Source organism: Osmia lignaria, chromosome 3, assembly GCF_051020975.1.
Source record: "Osmia lignaria lignaria isolate PbOS001 chromosome 3, iyOsmLign1, whole genome shotgun sequence".
Classification (NCBI taxonomy): Eukaryota; Metazoa; Arthropoda; class Insecta; order Hymenoptera; family Megachilidae; genus Osmia; species Osmia lignaria.
The window spans coordinates 10,625,937-10,644,229 of NC_135034.1; the positions used below are offsets into that span (position 1 = coordinate 10,625,937).

At 45.1% G+C, this 18,293-nt stretch overlaps 1 protein-coding gene across 2 annotated transcripts in view; it reads right to left on the reverse strand.

The window, feature by feature from the left end:
• The window catches only part of LOC117607965 (protein gustavus), a 137,520-nt gene that overhangs the window by 114,245 nt on the left and 4,982 nt on the right, over positions 1–18,293 (reverse strand). Inside the window, exon 2 of one of the 2 annotated variants that reach the window (XM_076693371.1) lies at positions 13,955–14,069. In XM_076693371.1, the coding sequence (XP_076549486.1) occupies positions 13,955–14,069 (115 nt within the window). Of the gene's footprint in view, positions 1–9,944; positions 10,189–13,954; positions 14,070–18,293 lie in introns of those variants that run through there. The other variant, XM_076693374.1, reaches the window with a different exon arrangement.

An 18,293-nucleotide genomic window follows, 5' to 3' on the forward strand; every position in this document is an offset into this window, starting at 1 on the left:
GTAGGAAAGTGCTTGCTTGGCAAGTCGATTTTGACGAAGGTCGAACCCACGTCGGCAACGATCAGTCGCCGGGATATTGCCAGGGATCGAACTGAACTTCACGGCTAAAACGGCCAATATGTATTCCAGGTGCATACAACGAGCAAAGGTTCTTGGCCCTTGCGTGCACCGTTAACTCTCTGACCAGTTTCGAAGCTGTGCTCAGTCACACCTAAAGCCAGCGGTGCAACGAGCAATTCAATTAATTTAATCGACGCGATGAAACGGCAGTGGATCGAAACGCGACTGAAATCCGTTTCCCTTTGTTCTGATATGAAGTTTCGAAGTTTCCCACCCGCTGCTCTGTTTTAGAATAAAAAGAAAAAAAAATATCCAAGGGAATAGCTTTCCGACGAAAGGGATGGTAAAGAAGGAGATTTTCTATGAAGGTGGCTCTTTGCAATTGTTTACGCTCCTCACACCTGTACGGACGAAAGTTTCGCGCTGACAAAACTGGCTCTTTCGTTATGAATGTTGAATTTCGACAATAAGTACTCCGACATCATTGTTGACTCTTAGTACTTGAAATAGTAGAAAGACCTTGTTCCTATTTCAAAAATCTTCAGACCTTGGTTTATTATTTAATTAGTCAAGTCCGAGCAAGAATATTTGCATAGTAGCTGCTAGAAGCAGGATTTCAAACCGTGTATACCTACAAATCTACATTCGACCACAGTGACCCACTCTCAAGAATGTATAACAGCAAAGATCCCTCTTCGAGATCTATTACTAGATCCATAATACACATAAGATGACTAGCCGTATCAATACCTCAGTATGACTTTTTATATTCTCCTTATCTAGTATTCGCATCTTGTTACATTTGTCTTCGCGTCTATTGGTATCATTGAATCAGAACCCCGATAACAGGAATATTGAAAGTAGGAATGATAAACGACTGACGTAAAAATCTTTTTATATTTCCCAAACGATCGTACGAAACGGCTCAAGCCGTGTCGATAAATGAATAAACAAACATCTGATGATCCAATTCTCGCGATCGATTGCTATTACAGTAGATACTTGAAGCCGTTCAAAGGCACTATCGATCACGAAAGTTAAACCGTATTTCAACGTTGCATCGTGGCTATAAAGCGTTTTGTCGGCGATCTATCCGCGAAATTGCATGCTGCATAAAACAGCATCGTTTATAACTGTACCCTTCGAGCGATCCGGTTCGATCGGATCGCAAACGAGCGTATCGACCGCGACACGTCTGCAGAACGGACGCGATACGTTCCTTTTTTCACACTGTAAACTCCAATCGAAGTGGAATACGAAAACGAGCGAGCAGCAATTAGGCGTGTGACATTTATGACCCGGCAGCGGTTAGTTCTCTTTCCAATTTTCCACGTACAACCGACTCTCGCGTCGAATCGCCGCGCGAACCGATCGCCTTTTTTCCATCAGGGTGAAACCAGCTCAAAGTAAATGTCAAGTTTCAAAAAGCCGCAGCTGCGTAGAGAGACGTGGCATTTATTAAACGATTATTTGCACCGGACGCAACAATCGTTATTTATACTGGATACGTCAAATGTCAGCGGTAGAAGAAGCGTTACGAAACGCGGCTCTTTAACGCGGGCTTTGAGACATCAGCTTCGCTCGACGCGTTCGCGGATCGGAACGCGACAGAACGCGATATTCGCGGGGGAATTTTTGTATTTCCAGGTCACGTTTCGTCACAAGTTTCGTACCGTCTCCGTTCCGATGCCACCATTCAAACGGCCCACCAACCACCACCAGCCGGCGTCGTTTCCTTTCCACCTTTCTCGTCTCCTTTCTCGCGCGACCACACGTTACGAAACGCGACACGTTGCTCCAGATCGCGGGACACCTGTGCAAAGAGTACTAACGGAGCGGCTCGTTAACGGAATCGTAGATAACGAGGATATTTGCCTAATCGACGAAGGAAAAACATCGGTTCGATGACCATTGAACAGGGGAATCGATCTTGATCCTAACTGGAATCGTAGCCAAGGCTTTCAAGGTTTTCTCTGTTTCAGAAACTCGTTAAGGAACACTATCAAAAGTTAACGCAGCTTGTGGGTGTAACATCTTTGCTAAATGGGATGAGAACGTCGTTGACGACAAAAGGTACGCGACAGCCAAGGTCTCGTGCTAATAAAAATTAATGCCGCATTCTCTAGGATGACTAGTAGCCACTATTACGGGACGGTACATGACTATTTTACGACTATGAGATCGGTAGTTGTAGTTTCGTTGGATAATACAACCAGAATCGACAGGCATCCACCTTTGACTTTTATACCTACGTTTCCCAGTATCAGTGAACATTTATGATCGAAAGTTCGTGAAATAATAGCGGTGCCTCGTAAAGCTTTCTCTAGCCGTCGATTTTTTTTTTACCGGACAACGTTGGAACGAGCGAACGCTAAAAATTTACGAAACGCGCGGAAAAATATATTTCGCGTCAACGGCAATCGAACGATTTTCGTTAATATACGAGTACGCGCTGTGTTTGATTTATTGAATATATATTTGCCGATGACGCGTAACAAAAACAATAGTCGAGTATCATTTGAATATAAATCACCGATTCATGCGTTTAGCGCTAGAAGATTACGAATGCCGCTTTCGGGGTACTGTTAAATGTATTAACAATTATCGCCTTGTTTTCATTTAAAAATTCCAATTAATCAATGCTTTATCTGCTCGTTTAGTTGATATAAGTGGCGATATTATTCATAGGGTAATTAATAATACCTACAAGGTGTTGAAGCTGGTTCTTGAGTTTGCACAGTTTCACTGGATACCGTGTCACCGGAACATTAACGAACGTTTATTTTAATTACACACTCGTATGAGCGAGAATCGACGCGTTTACGACCGCGAACCGATCGATCTGCGTACGGTGTCGTCATTCGACGAAATTAACACGCCAATCGATTGCTTTCATTTCGTTTCGTCGATTTAACGAACAAACACTTGGTTAGAATCTAATTGCGCCAGATTCGCACGACCTAGCAATCCGTTCATCGTTTCAGGATCGAGGAACAGAAACTTTGATCAGTGCCGCTCGACGGATTAACTATCAATTTTTTCCCTCGAGCTTTTCCATCTTTTCCGATCCAGGGATTATCTCGCGATGGATACCGACGAGTCTCGATTAAAATTGACCTCTATCGCGATCTCTTCATCCACCTTTCGATACGCGTCGATCCCGTTAGAAAAAATCAATCCTCCAAGTGTTTTCGAAACGATAAGCACCGCTTAAGATCAATTGTTACAACTGCATTCAAACGTTTGCTATAAATCTATTACCTATGTTAAGTTCGCATCGTCAAGTGACCGTAACCGCAATCAACGTGCTCAACGATGCAAAGTACTCACGACGTTCCAACTTATTTTTCTATCCGACTCGTTCTTTTTGATTACCAAGAAGCATCCCGTAATTCCATATAAACCATCCTGTTTATACCCACCGCACCTTAAAAGTCTATTAGAAACAAACTACCTGGGCGTGAGCACTTATCATGGAAAATCGATAAAGTGCAAAATTATCGCTAGTGAAATTGACACGAGGACGCAATGGTAAACAATAAAGGATCGTTTTCTACCCACGAGGTGCTCGTCTTATTTTTCACGATTACTTATGCAAACAAGTCCGAGCTACTAGATTGTGTACATACACGTTACTTTACGAGCGAATCTTGCTTCGTAAGGACGATTCTTTCGTGTTAGCGTGCACTTGTGCAATAATGAAGGTTGGTCAAGGAGACTTCGGTTAATATCGATTCGATTCAGACTGGGTCAACCTCGAAATTTCTATTCTTCGATAGGGTAATTTTCTTCGGAAGAAAATGAGTGCCTAAAATTCCTTCGTTTGATCGTTCCCGTTTACAAAAGATTCGCGAGTAATAAAAGATCAAATGAAATCGTGATAAGGAATCGAGACAGGGTCTTATCTAACGGAACAACATTCGATAAAGCACGGTGACACAATGGCGAGAGGGTAAGAGGGAAAAAAGCGCGTCCAGGATAAAGGTGTATCGGCCACTCCTGCGGTCGATAACATTGTACGTCGAGACATTGATGTCCGACAAGTTTCTTTCGTACGTGCTCTCTTTCGGTTCGTTTCTCTTTCCTTGGCGTTTTACACGCCGCGCCGCGTCGAAAGCAATGCGGGCGGTTAATACGGCGATACGTAAACCCGGCACGCGTGACATTTCGACATACACGCGGTGGAGCAACGTTGAACAAATAAACGCATACGCTTTCCTAGGATTTCGTACAACTGCGAGATCCTAAATGGAACGCTAATGGATTTCGCTACCATTTTTAATCCCTCGGTTGTTGAATGAAACGAAACTCCAATACTCTCGGCATTACCATATTTTCATGAAAATGCATACAATGCAACGGGGATCACGAGCCGAACACGCGAAGGGTTAATCTAGGCTGATAAGAAATTAGCGAAACACGGTTGGCGATAAGCGGAGACATGGAAATCGTTCGGATGTTTTCTCCTGTTCACGTCATACGGACGTGACTTATAGCATCTGCCGATACCTCTGAGCTCGGTGCACTTACGTAATACCAAACATATGTATGTTGGTCAAGGCAATTGGGTTAAAACATTGCCGTCGAACGGGAGCGAACGAATCTCGTGAATTTTCGAGGTAGTAAGAGCAATAGGAACACGCTCGCGTAACTAGTGAACGGTGTAAAATGTGCGCTTGAAAAACAGAAAAAAGGAGAAAAAGCTGCTAGGATTTCAAAGAATTCTCGGATACTATTCATTTGTAATCAAGTAAATTGTAATTAGCGAATTGTTTGATTTTAATAAAGAGTCAGTGGTTCGAAAAAGAAATCGATCTTTCGTCCCGGTTTCCGATCAATCGACTTTGAAGCAACTTTGACGAAATTACGAAACGATCGAAAACGCATTTAACACCGGTTCACCGAAAGTCTTTCGCGCTCAGCCAAGTGTCGAGGCATCGGGCTTGTAACGCTTTGGCTTGATCCAGTGTATACAATATACAGGAGGCTTGTCGAGCATCGCGTCGCGTCGCTTCCACTCGACGAGAAACGCATTTGCCCGAAGAAGGAGACGCCATTTTCAGTGGCACGGCCTTTGTACAAAGTGCTACTCGTTTTCTGCTGTCGCTTCTATTCTCTCGACCGACCAGCAACCCCGGGAAAACAGAGTTTCACGGAACATGGCTACACAAACACTCGGCCAACCAGGATTTTCCTTTCCGCGATCCTCGCAACAACGAGCCCCGGACATTCTTCGGATAAAAGATCAGCAGGGAAGGATTGTATCTTTCAAATGGAGATAGTGGAAAGATACGAAGGATTTTCAAGGAAACTCGTAGCTCAAAGAGTGGTACCCGCTTCGAGGAAAAAAGTTCAACGACCGGCGAAGAAGAAAAGTCATTCGGTCAATTTGCTTTTACGCCGTCTCTCGCTTGATACAATTGCGAATATTCTTGTATGTATTATGGAACGTTGAAAGAGGATCGTTACGGTTATCGTCTAACTCGAGCTTTCGGAATTATCCTACCTCTAACTATAATACTGAAATTTTTGCTTATAAAAGGATGGCGTAGAAAAATCACAGCGAAAGGATTTCTTAAATCGCGAATTAATCTGTTTTATAACATTTGATGTTGAACCAAAGGGAAAAAAAGTTCTGCGATGTGAGCACATAACGATGCAAATGGGTTAAGGGTCATCAGAGGAGTGGACCATCCCTTACGGGAAGTGACCCACTTACCCGTTTGGTCTGAAAAGGGGTTCTGTTCTTCCACTCATTCATTTTTATTTTAATCCTGTTCCAGTACCAGAGCATTCGTTCATATCCACTTTAATATTATTCCTACAATTATTAACCCCATTTTTCTCTTATCAATTCAAGGTAATCGCGTATTCAGAGAAGATGCGCGATAATCGTAGGTACCGTTTAACCCTAGAATCACCCGGTAGGTAGGTAGCAGTAGCTGGGAAATTGAAATTCTTACCATTCCACCGAATATTATTAGCCGGGCAGCTGCTCGCGCTCGGCCGTCGCGCCAATTAAATTACGATTCCTGTGTTCCTGGCGAAACGTTAATCCTTGGATAAAAATGTACGAGTTCGTTCGCGAAAGATTGAAAGAGACGATTAAATTTATTCAACGCGACGAACTCGGAAAACGGGAGAGTCGGCTAATGACACGCGGTTCTCTGTTATCTCTGCAAGTGGTAATTCTCTTATTTCCACAGAAAGTCCGTCGAGTAATAGGTTCGAGAGCGTCGGTGTCTTCGTCGGATATAAATGCAGTACGCTCTTCCATTATCCGACCAAAGTAGACGAGCTAATGCATCACGGAGCAAAGGTTTATCATTTTATCGCGACAAGAAGAAGGAAGCTAATGATACGTGAGAAATCTTGCCGGTAACTTCCGGGACATTGTAACGTTCTAAGATGAATACCAGACCAATCGCGTGACGAACCGTGCACGTATGTTTGAGAAAATAAAAATGAAAAATCATCATCCGACGTTGGAAGCAACGGCGTAACATTTATCTACGATGATTTCAGTAGGATTTTAAATTTTCGTCATAAACTTTTAGGCTCGTTTCGTTCTTTCGCTGGATAATTCGTATCGAGCCTGACGATGGGTGAAACACCACCCACGCTATCGTCCGTTCTGTTGCGGACGTACTATCACGAATCGTGTCTTTTTCCGACCACGTGCGTTTGTTCGTGTTTCCATGTAATCGGTGGAAGCAACGGGTCAATGGCTTCGCTTCTCTGTGTCGATGCTACGATAAGAATCGAACGTGAACTTCGGAAGAAACTTGTCGGATATCATGAACCATCCACGAAATTCAAAACTCCACGAAAGCCCGTTTACTTCGGAATTCGTATGCTCCACTTTCGTTCCCTTCTTTCTTCCACGAGATAGAAATTACGCGTTTGAACGAACGCATTTCTTTAAAGGCTTCTTTTTTCCAAGAGACTACTTCAATTTCAAGTATGATATTTTTATTACGCGCGGTATATAAGTTGCGAAAATTTTTGATTGCAACGATAGATAAATTATGGTATGGAAGAAATTTTGAACAGCTCGCGAGACAACTTGCCAAGGATCGAAAGCAAGAAAGGAGACACAAACTGGTTGAGCTACTTTGTTTACAGCGCAACGTTATCCCCGAAGGATAGTTGAGAGCAACGACACAACGCCGGGGTCTTTCCCGTTCAAAGTTTTCCACGTGAAAGTAGGAGACAAGCGTGGCTAAGGGAGTCGTAAACGGGGCGCGAACGCGGGTCTTACAAGTTTTAAATCGCGTGTTATAACGCGTGGCGAAGAGAACCGCTTAGCTTTCGTTGGGAGCCAGCTTGCATTAACCCGAGTTACCTCTTGCACCGCCTATTTCGAACGACGTTAGCCGAGCCTCTGGCAACAGCAAAGCTTCCGGCAATAGAACCACAATTTAGTTTCCCCTTGCCTGGCTAAATTAGAAAAAGTAACTCAACTGCAACCGCCGTTCCGCGTTACCATCGAATCTCGTTAAAATAACTTTTCGCATTACCATGACCGCGTGTGCGCTTCACTCTCTTCATCGAGGAACAATCGCTTTCCCTCGAAAACGATCGAGAACCATAGATGTAAAGTTTCTCCAGTCATTTTTCTCAGATCCCTCGCGTTCAGAGAGTTGATTCACGGAATAGATATTCGTCGAGATAATTAAAAATTGTTAATTCGTTAACCATTAAGCAAGGAGTGCTTTTATCATTGAAATTCAAAATATGAACTCAACTGACGAACGATGGATCAGGGATACCACACGGGCCAATTAAAACGTTAATAAATACAACCGAGTGCTATCTGATTCCGTGTTAATTAACTCTCTCTAATGTATTCGTAGTTGGCTGACGATTCGCGACAGCTGAAATCTACATTGTTGCAAACCTGCTCAGCTCCTATCTCGACAAGCACATACGCCTAGTCGCGATTCGTTGGTTGGCTTTATGGCGAAACTTTGTGACCCGATTCTTGGAACCGTCTGTGTCCACGATATTCATCACGGTTCGATTTTCGACGACCATGGACGAACTACTTGCTCTAGAAATCAACCCTGGAATAATACGTTATCGAACACGGAAAAAAACACTTCCTGGCTCTGTTTAGAAATTTTCAAACGGCACGCGACAATAGCATTTACGAACGAAGAAACAAAAGATTTAGCCTCAAGTCAGTTCGCTTGTATAACGAATGCAACCGAAGCAGGAAGTCGTAGATCAGGAAGTGCAACGATCATTGAAACAAGACACGCGGCGATTAACGTGAAATCATAAAACAACGAATGTAATAATACGATTAAGATTTCGCGTTACACGCCAACTGTCGGTTCTCGTGGCGGAAAAGCATCGAAACCGTGCGCGTTCAAAGTAAACGTAATCGTGGACGAAAATAAGAGGTTTAATGTTAATAAAAATGTAAGACGGAATAAAAGAGCGAACGGAATGCTGGTTACCGTTCTTTACGACCAGTACGACCTCCTAGATTACGCTCGAACACGCGGTTTTGTCGTTTTACTTGTGGGTTAATGGTTCGAACGTGTTCGAGGGCAACGACGCACCATATGCGTCCTATATTATCTGTACGCTGTTAGTACAGACGCACCATGTGCGTCTGTAAATGTATCACTGCGATAATAATGCTATTGAAAATGATCCTTATTATTTCCTTTTCCCGATAACTCGACTGAATGAAATCAGTGACGCAAGTCACCTGTGACCTTTCACGGTAGTCAACGAGTTAAATACAAGCCCAGCTGCGTTATGATATCGACGGTAACGTTCACCTACGTGGTCTCCCTTTTTTTCCCTCGTTACATGTACGCGATGCTTCAAGATCGCTTCCCTAATTGAAACCGTTCCGTGTAAATTGGAAAATGATCGTTTCCATCCCGTCCTATTCCGTCCTCGTCTCGTTGCCGCGCGTCGTTCTCGTCGATGCCCGGGGTGAAATTGATATTTGATTGCTTCTCTGCATTGTGAACGGCTTCCAGGTCGGCGCTCTCTTTTTCACCGACCAGTCGCGTCATACAAATTTCGTCTCGTTTACAAAGAAACTCGCTAACTAAAATCTTGAAGGAATCGAAACGCTCGTAAAAGCATCGGCGACAGAAAGAAACTTTACGAGCATCGGCCGATACCCACGTAAAAAGCTTCTAATCGTTCGTTCGCCGAAACTACAAATTACTAATCCATCGGAACGAGGTTATCGCGCGTTGTAAAAACCATTTCAGACAGGAAAAGAAAAATATAATATAAACGGTTGACAGAGACGAGATAACGAAGACAAGATATCGTGAGAATGTCTGGTGAAACGCAAACAATGCGCCTCGGTCACGTATGCAATTAGCAAACGAATTCGTTGATCGAATCGCATTAACGCTAGGTGTGATTTCGAATTTACCACCGACACAAGCGCGCGTCGCGTTCAACGTATGCTGCAAACATACGGTACGGAGGCTGATCAATTTTCGCAAAAACAGGAATTACTTTGTAAACGTTCGACGTCATTATCCGCACCGGATATCACGGTTATCGTTGCAGCGTAATTTCTGAACGATTGGTGCGTTGGAAATGTTCGTAATAGGGACCGTTTCCAGACAGCGAACTGCCCACGCAATGGCGTATCTTTAACGAGCGAACCCACATTGGAACGCGTCCCTATTCCGCGAGATACATGCGGTGGCCGCATAAAAAAAGTCAGCTGATCGGTTACGATACAAGACGCACGCATAATAGATAGATACATTCTCTACCGATGTCTTTCCACTATGACAGTCGAATGACCAAATGCTATTCAATAATAAAGACCTGACATGTACTTGTTTAAAGAGGACGAGCAGGAAGAATACGAGAAAACGAAAAGAGGAACTAACCTTGATCGTCGGGCCAGCTTCGAACGTGCGTTCCCGCGAACAATCCCTTCGCCGTGGTTTTAGCCTTTCTGCTTCCAATGGTGGCGAAGATAAATAAGTCCTGGGAAGAATTAGCACACGAACAACTCCCGAGTCTCTTTTGCACCGCGAAAATCCGAGTGTTCGGGACCTTTGCTGTCCTCCTCGATACACGATATCCCTTTCTTTCTCTCGCTCGTTTACCGCAACACACGGAAAATGGCAGCCTTACTGCACTCGACCAACGCTTGCCAACCCGCGCACTAACACCACCGTGAAAATGCCCGGAAAAATCGCGTTTCCCGTGTCCCTCGACCACGAATGTCTCTGAATCGCGACGCTACGAACAACAGTAACTCGATATAACACGAAAGACGCGCAAAAAACGATCAAGTTCACGAGAAATCTTCAAGTAAACGACTACGGACGCGACGAGTCCTTGTTTACGACGCGACTCCACAAACGGTGTGACCGTAGATGCGCGCGTCTCGTTGGCATCCCTGCTCGACGGCCGATATCCGAATAGTTCCGAGTCCCGCCGACAGATGCCGATAACGCCCTGCTGTTTCGATAATCTTTTCAAAACGCTATGAATAATAATAAACTGTACAAACACGAATGTTTCCATTAACATCTCGATGAAAATTGATACTTTTTATGTTTACCCAGTTGTGACGAACAGAATATTATTAGAATAATGTTCAGGAATAAATTAATAATACGCAGAGCTCGAATTGACCGAAAGTTAGTAACTACCAATGCATCGATTTCCCTCTCAATGTTTACGTTTGTTATTTATACACTGAAACTATATTGAAACAGAATACATTGGTATTGAAAAATAATTAACATAATTAACTGAAAATATATTATGCAGGCCCTGTTTGTGCACGTTTTTTTGACTTTATACGAATGCGTGTTTTAAAAACAGTACAACCTGCTCTATCTAGTGGTGAGCAAAGAACTTAATAAAAAGAAAAATGCATGCTACCGACCAAGCTAACTAAACGTTCTGGAAACTGCGTGTACTGCCATTGTCCTTTCTTTTATTCATCACCAGATGGTAGTAGCTGTACTGTGTTCAAAGCGCGCAAGGAACACTTAATTTGAAAGACAAATAAATGATAGTAGCATGCGATGCCGCGGCTGTAGCACCGATAAGCTAGATTATGAAATCAAACACGCTAAGTGTGTTATTACCATCGTCTTACTTCCCGTATCGTTACGTTACACCTCTAAAAGCAAGAAAACAGGAGGGGGGTATAGATAACGAAGAAATATTGATACTCAATTGAGCAAAACGCAGATGAAACGTCAAACGTTTGCCACGACAGCAGAAGCTTAACCTTGGTCGGTTTGCAAACGTAGCAAAACCGGTAGTGTTCGACAAGCAATACGATCGATATGTTTACGTATCGAGATACAATTCAAACGAAGGAGAACCACGGTGTTCACCCTCATCGAACGTTTATTCCACTCTTCTCCCACCTTGGCAAAACTCACCCGTGAATGAGAAAGAAAGAATGAGGAATTTTGTCGAAGTGGGAGAAGAACGCTTGGTCTAAAAGGCACCATCAGACATAACAAACTTCCAACGAACCTTCGAAGTCGTTCCGTACGTAACTGTACGTAACACGGTGTAAAACGTTCTCGATTTCTTGGGAAGGAGGAAAGGAACGAGAAATATTTACCGAATAATTGCGCTTTTCACCCTCATAAATCGCGAACGTCGTTTCACCAGCTAAGGACACTAGCTTTCGTTCATTCTAGAATAATAAATTCGTTTATCGTTTCATCTGCAAGAACGGTGAACAAGGTGGAAGATACGAAAGTAACCGGGGGTTGATGGTAAAAGAGGGGTAAGTCGGTTGGCCAGCGTTGGCGGTGGACGGCCGATGGTCATTTGTGGTAGCTGAACTGACTTCTTGGGGGGACGAAATGTCTCTTGCGATCCCAGCACGAGATACCGGACACGCTACACCCTTTCGAGGCTCTCTCTCTTACCAACCCCCTCTGTTCCTTGCTCGTCGAGTGATGTCCACCACGCGACACGCCAACACCACCACCGGAGACATCGAGATTGTCTTCGGCGGAGGGTGTATAAAAGAACCCACGAACGTATTTTTGCCTCGGCCGCGGAAAGAATTGCCCTGACACGCACGGCCTGGCTGTCTCTCACGAAGAGGAATACTGCCGAACCACTCGTAAATAACGTCGTGTTTAACATCGTTTCTTTTACGGTATCGCACGGTACGATTTATACGACTAGGAGGCTGATAAATTCGTGGCAAGTCGAAATCGGCTACAGGAATACCTACGCGAATGCGCACGACAATTGATCGGTAATTACTGCTACAACAAAGCCGAGCGTGTATTGATAAAAGTTACAATACGTATGAACTATTTTCAAGGAAAATCGTTAACTGTGCCGTTCGTTCTATTATATTATGTTAATGCTGATCAACATTAATGTAAATTCGTTGGAAATTAAATAGCCCCTACGTGTTATTTCCTCGAAAGTACATGACGAAAACATAGGAAAGGATAAATTGTGGGTGCATGTCAGCCAAGCCTGAGAATACCTATTAGTGTCGATTGTTAAAACAATTAGAATATCTCGTGGAAATCAAGTAAACGCGAGAAGATTGTTGATGCGTGCGCTTGAACCGGCACGCAGCGGCCGCCGGCCGGTTCTTAATAACATCGTGTCCCCGAGTACGCTTACCTTCCTACCATCGATCTGTTCACCCTTGGAGTCACGTTAAATGCGTTCGTTTTTCATCCACGCCACGGACAGCCTCGTGTTTCATCACAGATTATGGTGAATAACAATGAATGGAAATTCGAGCCACAGCAAGCTAAGGAAGCAGGGTGTGACACGGCCTATGGGTTTGAGCGACATGTTTACAAGTTTCACTCCGGCTACCTATTCGAGGAATTAGTCGTGCTGCTGCGAGACCAACTTGTTCCGAGTCGCGTCGACGCGACGTCGAGTTCCCGAAGAAAAATATGTAATTCAAAGGAATAAAAGATCAAAGACTTTGTTTCCAGGCTAGCCTTCCTCTCCTTTCAACGAATCGGAACATATTTTCGAGGAGAACGAGGCAGAGAACATCGCCGAGTCCAACACACGTAAGTACTCGCATAAAGAGCAGGAAGACCATATACTGGTCGCGAGAGGTATGATAAGCCGTGCACATACTTGACGTGAGTACTTCCAGTACCCACGATACTCACGTGAGTAGAGTGTGGGGCAAGCCGGTATCAAGGCTGCGAGACACGGCAACGCAACTCCTGGACATGCCACCGAGATCACCAACAAGATATCGTCCGCTCGTATTTATGGCTACCGAGATTTCGCATTATTAGGGCCATTTACCGTTTTCGCCCTATAATATCGCGTCCTATGGCTACCCCGACAGCCCGGAGTACCAGCTCGAGACGCGGATCGTGAATATCAGGGAAGACGCAACCCTGATGGTGTAGCAACTTTCCGACGTTCACTGTCGAATTTGAAGGTTAATCTCCTCATTAGGCTTTTTTTTCAGAATAATCTAACGAGCTAGTGTCATAAAGACGATATTAACGCGTTAGCAAAACTTGAAAGATTATTACCACTGGTGTTTCTTATCATTTATTACTACAAGCTTATTTCTACCTATGCAGATAAATAAATAAATCTACCGTGGGTATGATAAAGCCACTTTTAATGGAGTTCCTTGTGTAACGTGAGATAATAGTATTAAAATTATCGCAAGGGTATCTTTAACCTGGCTTAACGATGGGCAATCAGGAAGTCTAAGGGACTAATTTTCCCTTTGACATGTTTATTAGGTTTGAGATGGCACAGCGAGCATTGTAATTACATGCAATTATCTATCATAAATTAGAGATACAGGGAATTAATCGAGGGTTACTTGGCATGCTATTTAAATAGCTCGAGCACGACGATACTTGTTCAAACATATTATCGTATTACTAATTTCACTTACCTTGCTTCTTGATGAACTTGCAGCGAGAAGTCAAACAGGGGTAGTATCCTGTGTCGAACATCCCTCCGGTGACGGGTCTTCAAAGAACTGCTTTCCAGCAAAGAATCGATCGATTCTGAAACAACGATAGGTATTCTGGTTAGCATAGAAGAGGAAGATGGAAAGAATTTCGTTGTAAATCAGCTCTATTCCTTTCACACCGGAACAGATAGACCCAAGCTACTGAACTCTATTCCGATCATTATTTCCCACGACAATAGACATCGAGCTTGCGATAAAGTTAATCGAAGAAAGTCGATTGAGACGATCGTCGTTCGCGTAGCAGAGCCAAGAAACGATCTATCTTTGCAAGAGGCCGCGTTATCGTCAACGTTAACATTCGTTTTCCTCGATGCATTGTCCTGCGATCCAGTCAGGCCAGACTCCTCATTCGTCTCCCATTCAGAATCCCGAGTTCCGACGTTTCCGAATCTCCGAGGCGGTCCATTGTGCTGTTGGCCCTCGCGTTACTCTCTCCAGCCCTTTATTTCTCCCTCTTTCCCTATCTCACTCCCCCCCGCCTGGTGACTCCCTAGCTGTTCCTTCTGCGGTCGATCTCTCTTTCCATACTCGGAGTCCTCTCGTCCAGAGGTAATGCGGTGCCTCGAGGAGCCACCGAAGGGGGTGGACCAAGAGGGTGAACCACTGCTGTAGATGGGGTTTTTAGGGGTGGCGACATGGAATCCGGGAATTCGTGTCTCGCGGGGTAGTCTCGGCAGGAGCTCTATCGATTCTCAACGAGACGACACACCATCCTCGCTGTTTCGATACACGGTTGAAACTACTCCTCGTTTACGCAAAACCTTATCGGGTCCACCGTATAAAAGCAAAGTTTCGCTGTTACGTTGGCTGAACGCGATATAAGCGAAGGAAGGATTCAGGAGGCGAGGACGTAAAGCTTGATACGCTTTTGACCGGTCGAAACGTGACCGAGTTTAACCCGAACGTAAAGTGCAAAAAGGCTAACATACCTTAAATAGATATATTTTTAGTTTTATCCAAAGAGTTCTACTCGAGGATTTTTCTGATAATCATTAAACGAGACATTGTTCTAGACATTGATGAAGGAGACGTTTTAATAGAGCGGGGCGACTATCAAAAACGTTCCTCCATAAGCATGGTTGATGTTTAAAGAGCCGCGTGCCTAATAGACGTCTGCAGCAGGATCCCCATCGGTGACGAAAATAGCAAGAAAAAGTGGGATGTAAAGGTGATGGAGCTTTAGGAAGGGAAGTGCACGTAACCGATAACCGATAAATCTTGCGATAACGCAGCATATTAAGGGACGTGAGCGCCGCAAACTCTGACATGTGCCCGTGTACTCGCCACCCTTCGATTCTATCATCCAACCTTCTCACCGTTAACCCAAATTACGTGTCGATAAACTGGGTCATGAATTTTACTGATACGAACATCAAAGAGCGAATATAGTTAAAGATTCGATATGAAATTAGAAACGTCCTGGATTTCGAGGTAGTTACAAAGCAGATGGCGAAGAACGATAGGACAAAACGTCGAGGCTCGAGACAAAAGAAGGCGGTAGAAGGCGGACCACAATATCGTAGCCATAAATCCATCGGGAGTTGATCAGACGACATTCCGCAAGCAGTGCACGTACTCTTGGTATATCCACGGCATGACCAGGAAAGGACGCCATCTTGAGGCTTTCCTTCCTCCGCCCACAGGGGTGATTCTTTATTGTTTCAATAAGCACAGCACAAGTCCGGCCTTATTAGCGAAATAAACCTCTTTTAACGACGTTCCCGTGCCCCTATCTCTCTCTTCTTCCATCCTACCTTTCACCACTACCATTACTTTCTTCTATATTCCAACGGAGAGCAGAGTAAAAGTCGCTACCGTTAGCGAAGGAAAAGTTCCGCCAGGAAAGAGGAGACGAAAGAGATCCGAGAGAGGATGAGAGAGAAACGTAAAGGGGCCAAAGGATTCTTGAACCGAGTTCTCTTTCAGAGGAGTCCAAAGGGAGAATCGATAGGTTTTTCCGCGGGTTCCCATGGAGACCGCGAAGCGAATCGGACTATACACACGATAAGCGACGAAGACGTGGAAAGAGCATCGTACCCCTTGCGCAACCACCCTCCTTTCCCTACCTGTGCACCCTTTCCCTCTTTTTACCAGAATTTCAACCGAGCTTCTACTATTCATTTTCAATCTATCTTATCTGCAAGAAGAATCGAACCTCTTCAAATTTAAATATAATTTGCCATAATTTTGGAATGGTAGGTCACATTGACCGGTGTCTTGGTTCTCTTTTCGTACCGTATGTTTCATCCTCGATGTAACATAAGTGACAGGTGGAAAAAAACGATCGTCTAACATCGTCAAGACGGCCATCTTGTTGGATCGTTTCTCATCTTTTACGAGGCTCGACAGCGCCGTTCTGCCGCCGTCTCGTGTCGTTTCAGCCTCCCCGCGAGAAACAATTGAATGTCGCCGAGTTTATTTTCGGAAGCCTTAATTTAATTCTCGTCTTGTTGAGGGAGGATGGTTGAAAGAAAAGGAGAGGAGAGAAGAGAAGGAACGAAACGGTCGCAGTTAAGAGGCGGATCTTTTGTTTCGTGCCGCTCTCTTGTTCGAGATGGTCTTTTTAAGTCACGTCGACCTCTCGCGAGAGAGAACTCAGGTTTATGTCCGTTGTGACGATCGATTGTTAGATCATTCTTTTAGTGCACCTTTGCTTTCGTTTACGACTGTTTGCAGCTTGCAGTCGCGATGATTTTACTTGCGTTCTTGAACAATGCACTTGGATACCATCGACTCTGATCAGATGCTACCTCGAATGAACATGAAATGATTCCAAGTCGAGAAATGAAATCTGTGTCGCGGCAATACCTCTTCGAGAAGGAGGTACCATGCACTATCTCGCGATGCATACTATTATAGTAGCGAGTACAGCATCCACATACGAAGAGCCTTGTCTAAACGTGGCAGTTGTACCTTACCGCGTTGGTACTTGCACAGGTGTATGAGTGCGTGGTAGCTTTGCCAGGAGTCAGTGACACCTCTCGCATCGTCGGTGGCGGCGGCTGTGGTTTCTGGTAGCCATGGTAACCACCTCCTACACCCCCGCCTCATCCTCCACCTTTTCCACCTCCTGAGGGGGCTCCACCACCACCTCCAGCCCCCACCAACCGTCGAACAGCGCCTCCATCCCCCGCTGCACTCTTCTCTGTCTCACCCTTCCCTCCTCTCCGCCTACGCTTCCTCTTCCAATTATCATACCGTCTCGCTTCGTCTCACCCTTCTTCTTGGATGTCCCTGTGTTCTCCTCGACACCGTGGTTCGCCGGGAAAATAAGAGAAACGAAGAGGGACCAGGCATCGAATGCGAAGGTCAGAGGAGGAGGAACACAGAGAAGTGGCCACTGTTGCCAAGCTTGTCCTTTTTACTTCTCTCTCTTTGCCTCACTGTATCGCACGGTCTTCTCTCGTCGATGCTGGGATACACGCAAGCTGCGCCCTCGACGTGGGTGCAGCCGGTGTGTATGAATAGACGCAGCAGCGTGTTACCGCCACGTCGCAAATGAACGCTGCCGGTGCATTCTCCGTTCCTCGTTCGCTCCTCATCCCGGCGGTTCTGCTTTCCTCCTCTTCAATGTCTTTACTCTCCCTCTGGCCTCTGTTCCCTGGTCGTGCCGCGCTCGTATCGCTTCTCTACGCGTGTCTGCCATAATGGCGTTGGCCCGTCACAGACGCCAGTTATAGCCCGATCTACGACGGGATGTATGACTAACGCTTCCTTCTATTCTGGGAGACGAACACGCTCTTCAAAGCCATACAACGAACGGAACATTTTGTCCTGAAACCTGAACTACGCAGAATTCCATTTCTTCGTTGGTTCGAACGTCTATCTTCTTCTTAGGATAGACCAACATTCTCCATTTTGGATAACACGGCTGCTCCCCTCGTACAATGGTATAAAGGCACACGGGATCGCGGTTAGACGCGCGCAAACGCGAGGATGAGCAGAGATGCTCCGGGTGCTGGTCCAATCAGAAACGGAGGATGCTCCCCTCGATCCAATAGGGATCTCCTATAGCTCCGTGGTGCGTGAACACACGCACAGGCTGAATATCCTGACGAGTCGAGGGACACACGGGCTCGGGAATACGGAGGACGCAACGATGAGCGAGGGAGGCATCACGAGTGGGAAGATGAACGACCAATAGGGAAGTCCCCTTGTCGGAGATAACGATGGGTCGCGTTTATACCGACCAGGGTCCCCTGAGAGACTACAGAGAGGCGAAGAGAAACCGAACGGAGTGGGAGAAGATAGCAAGTTG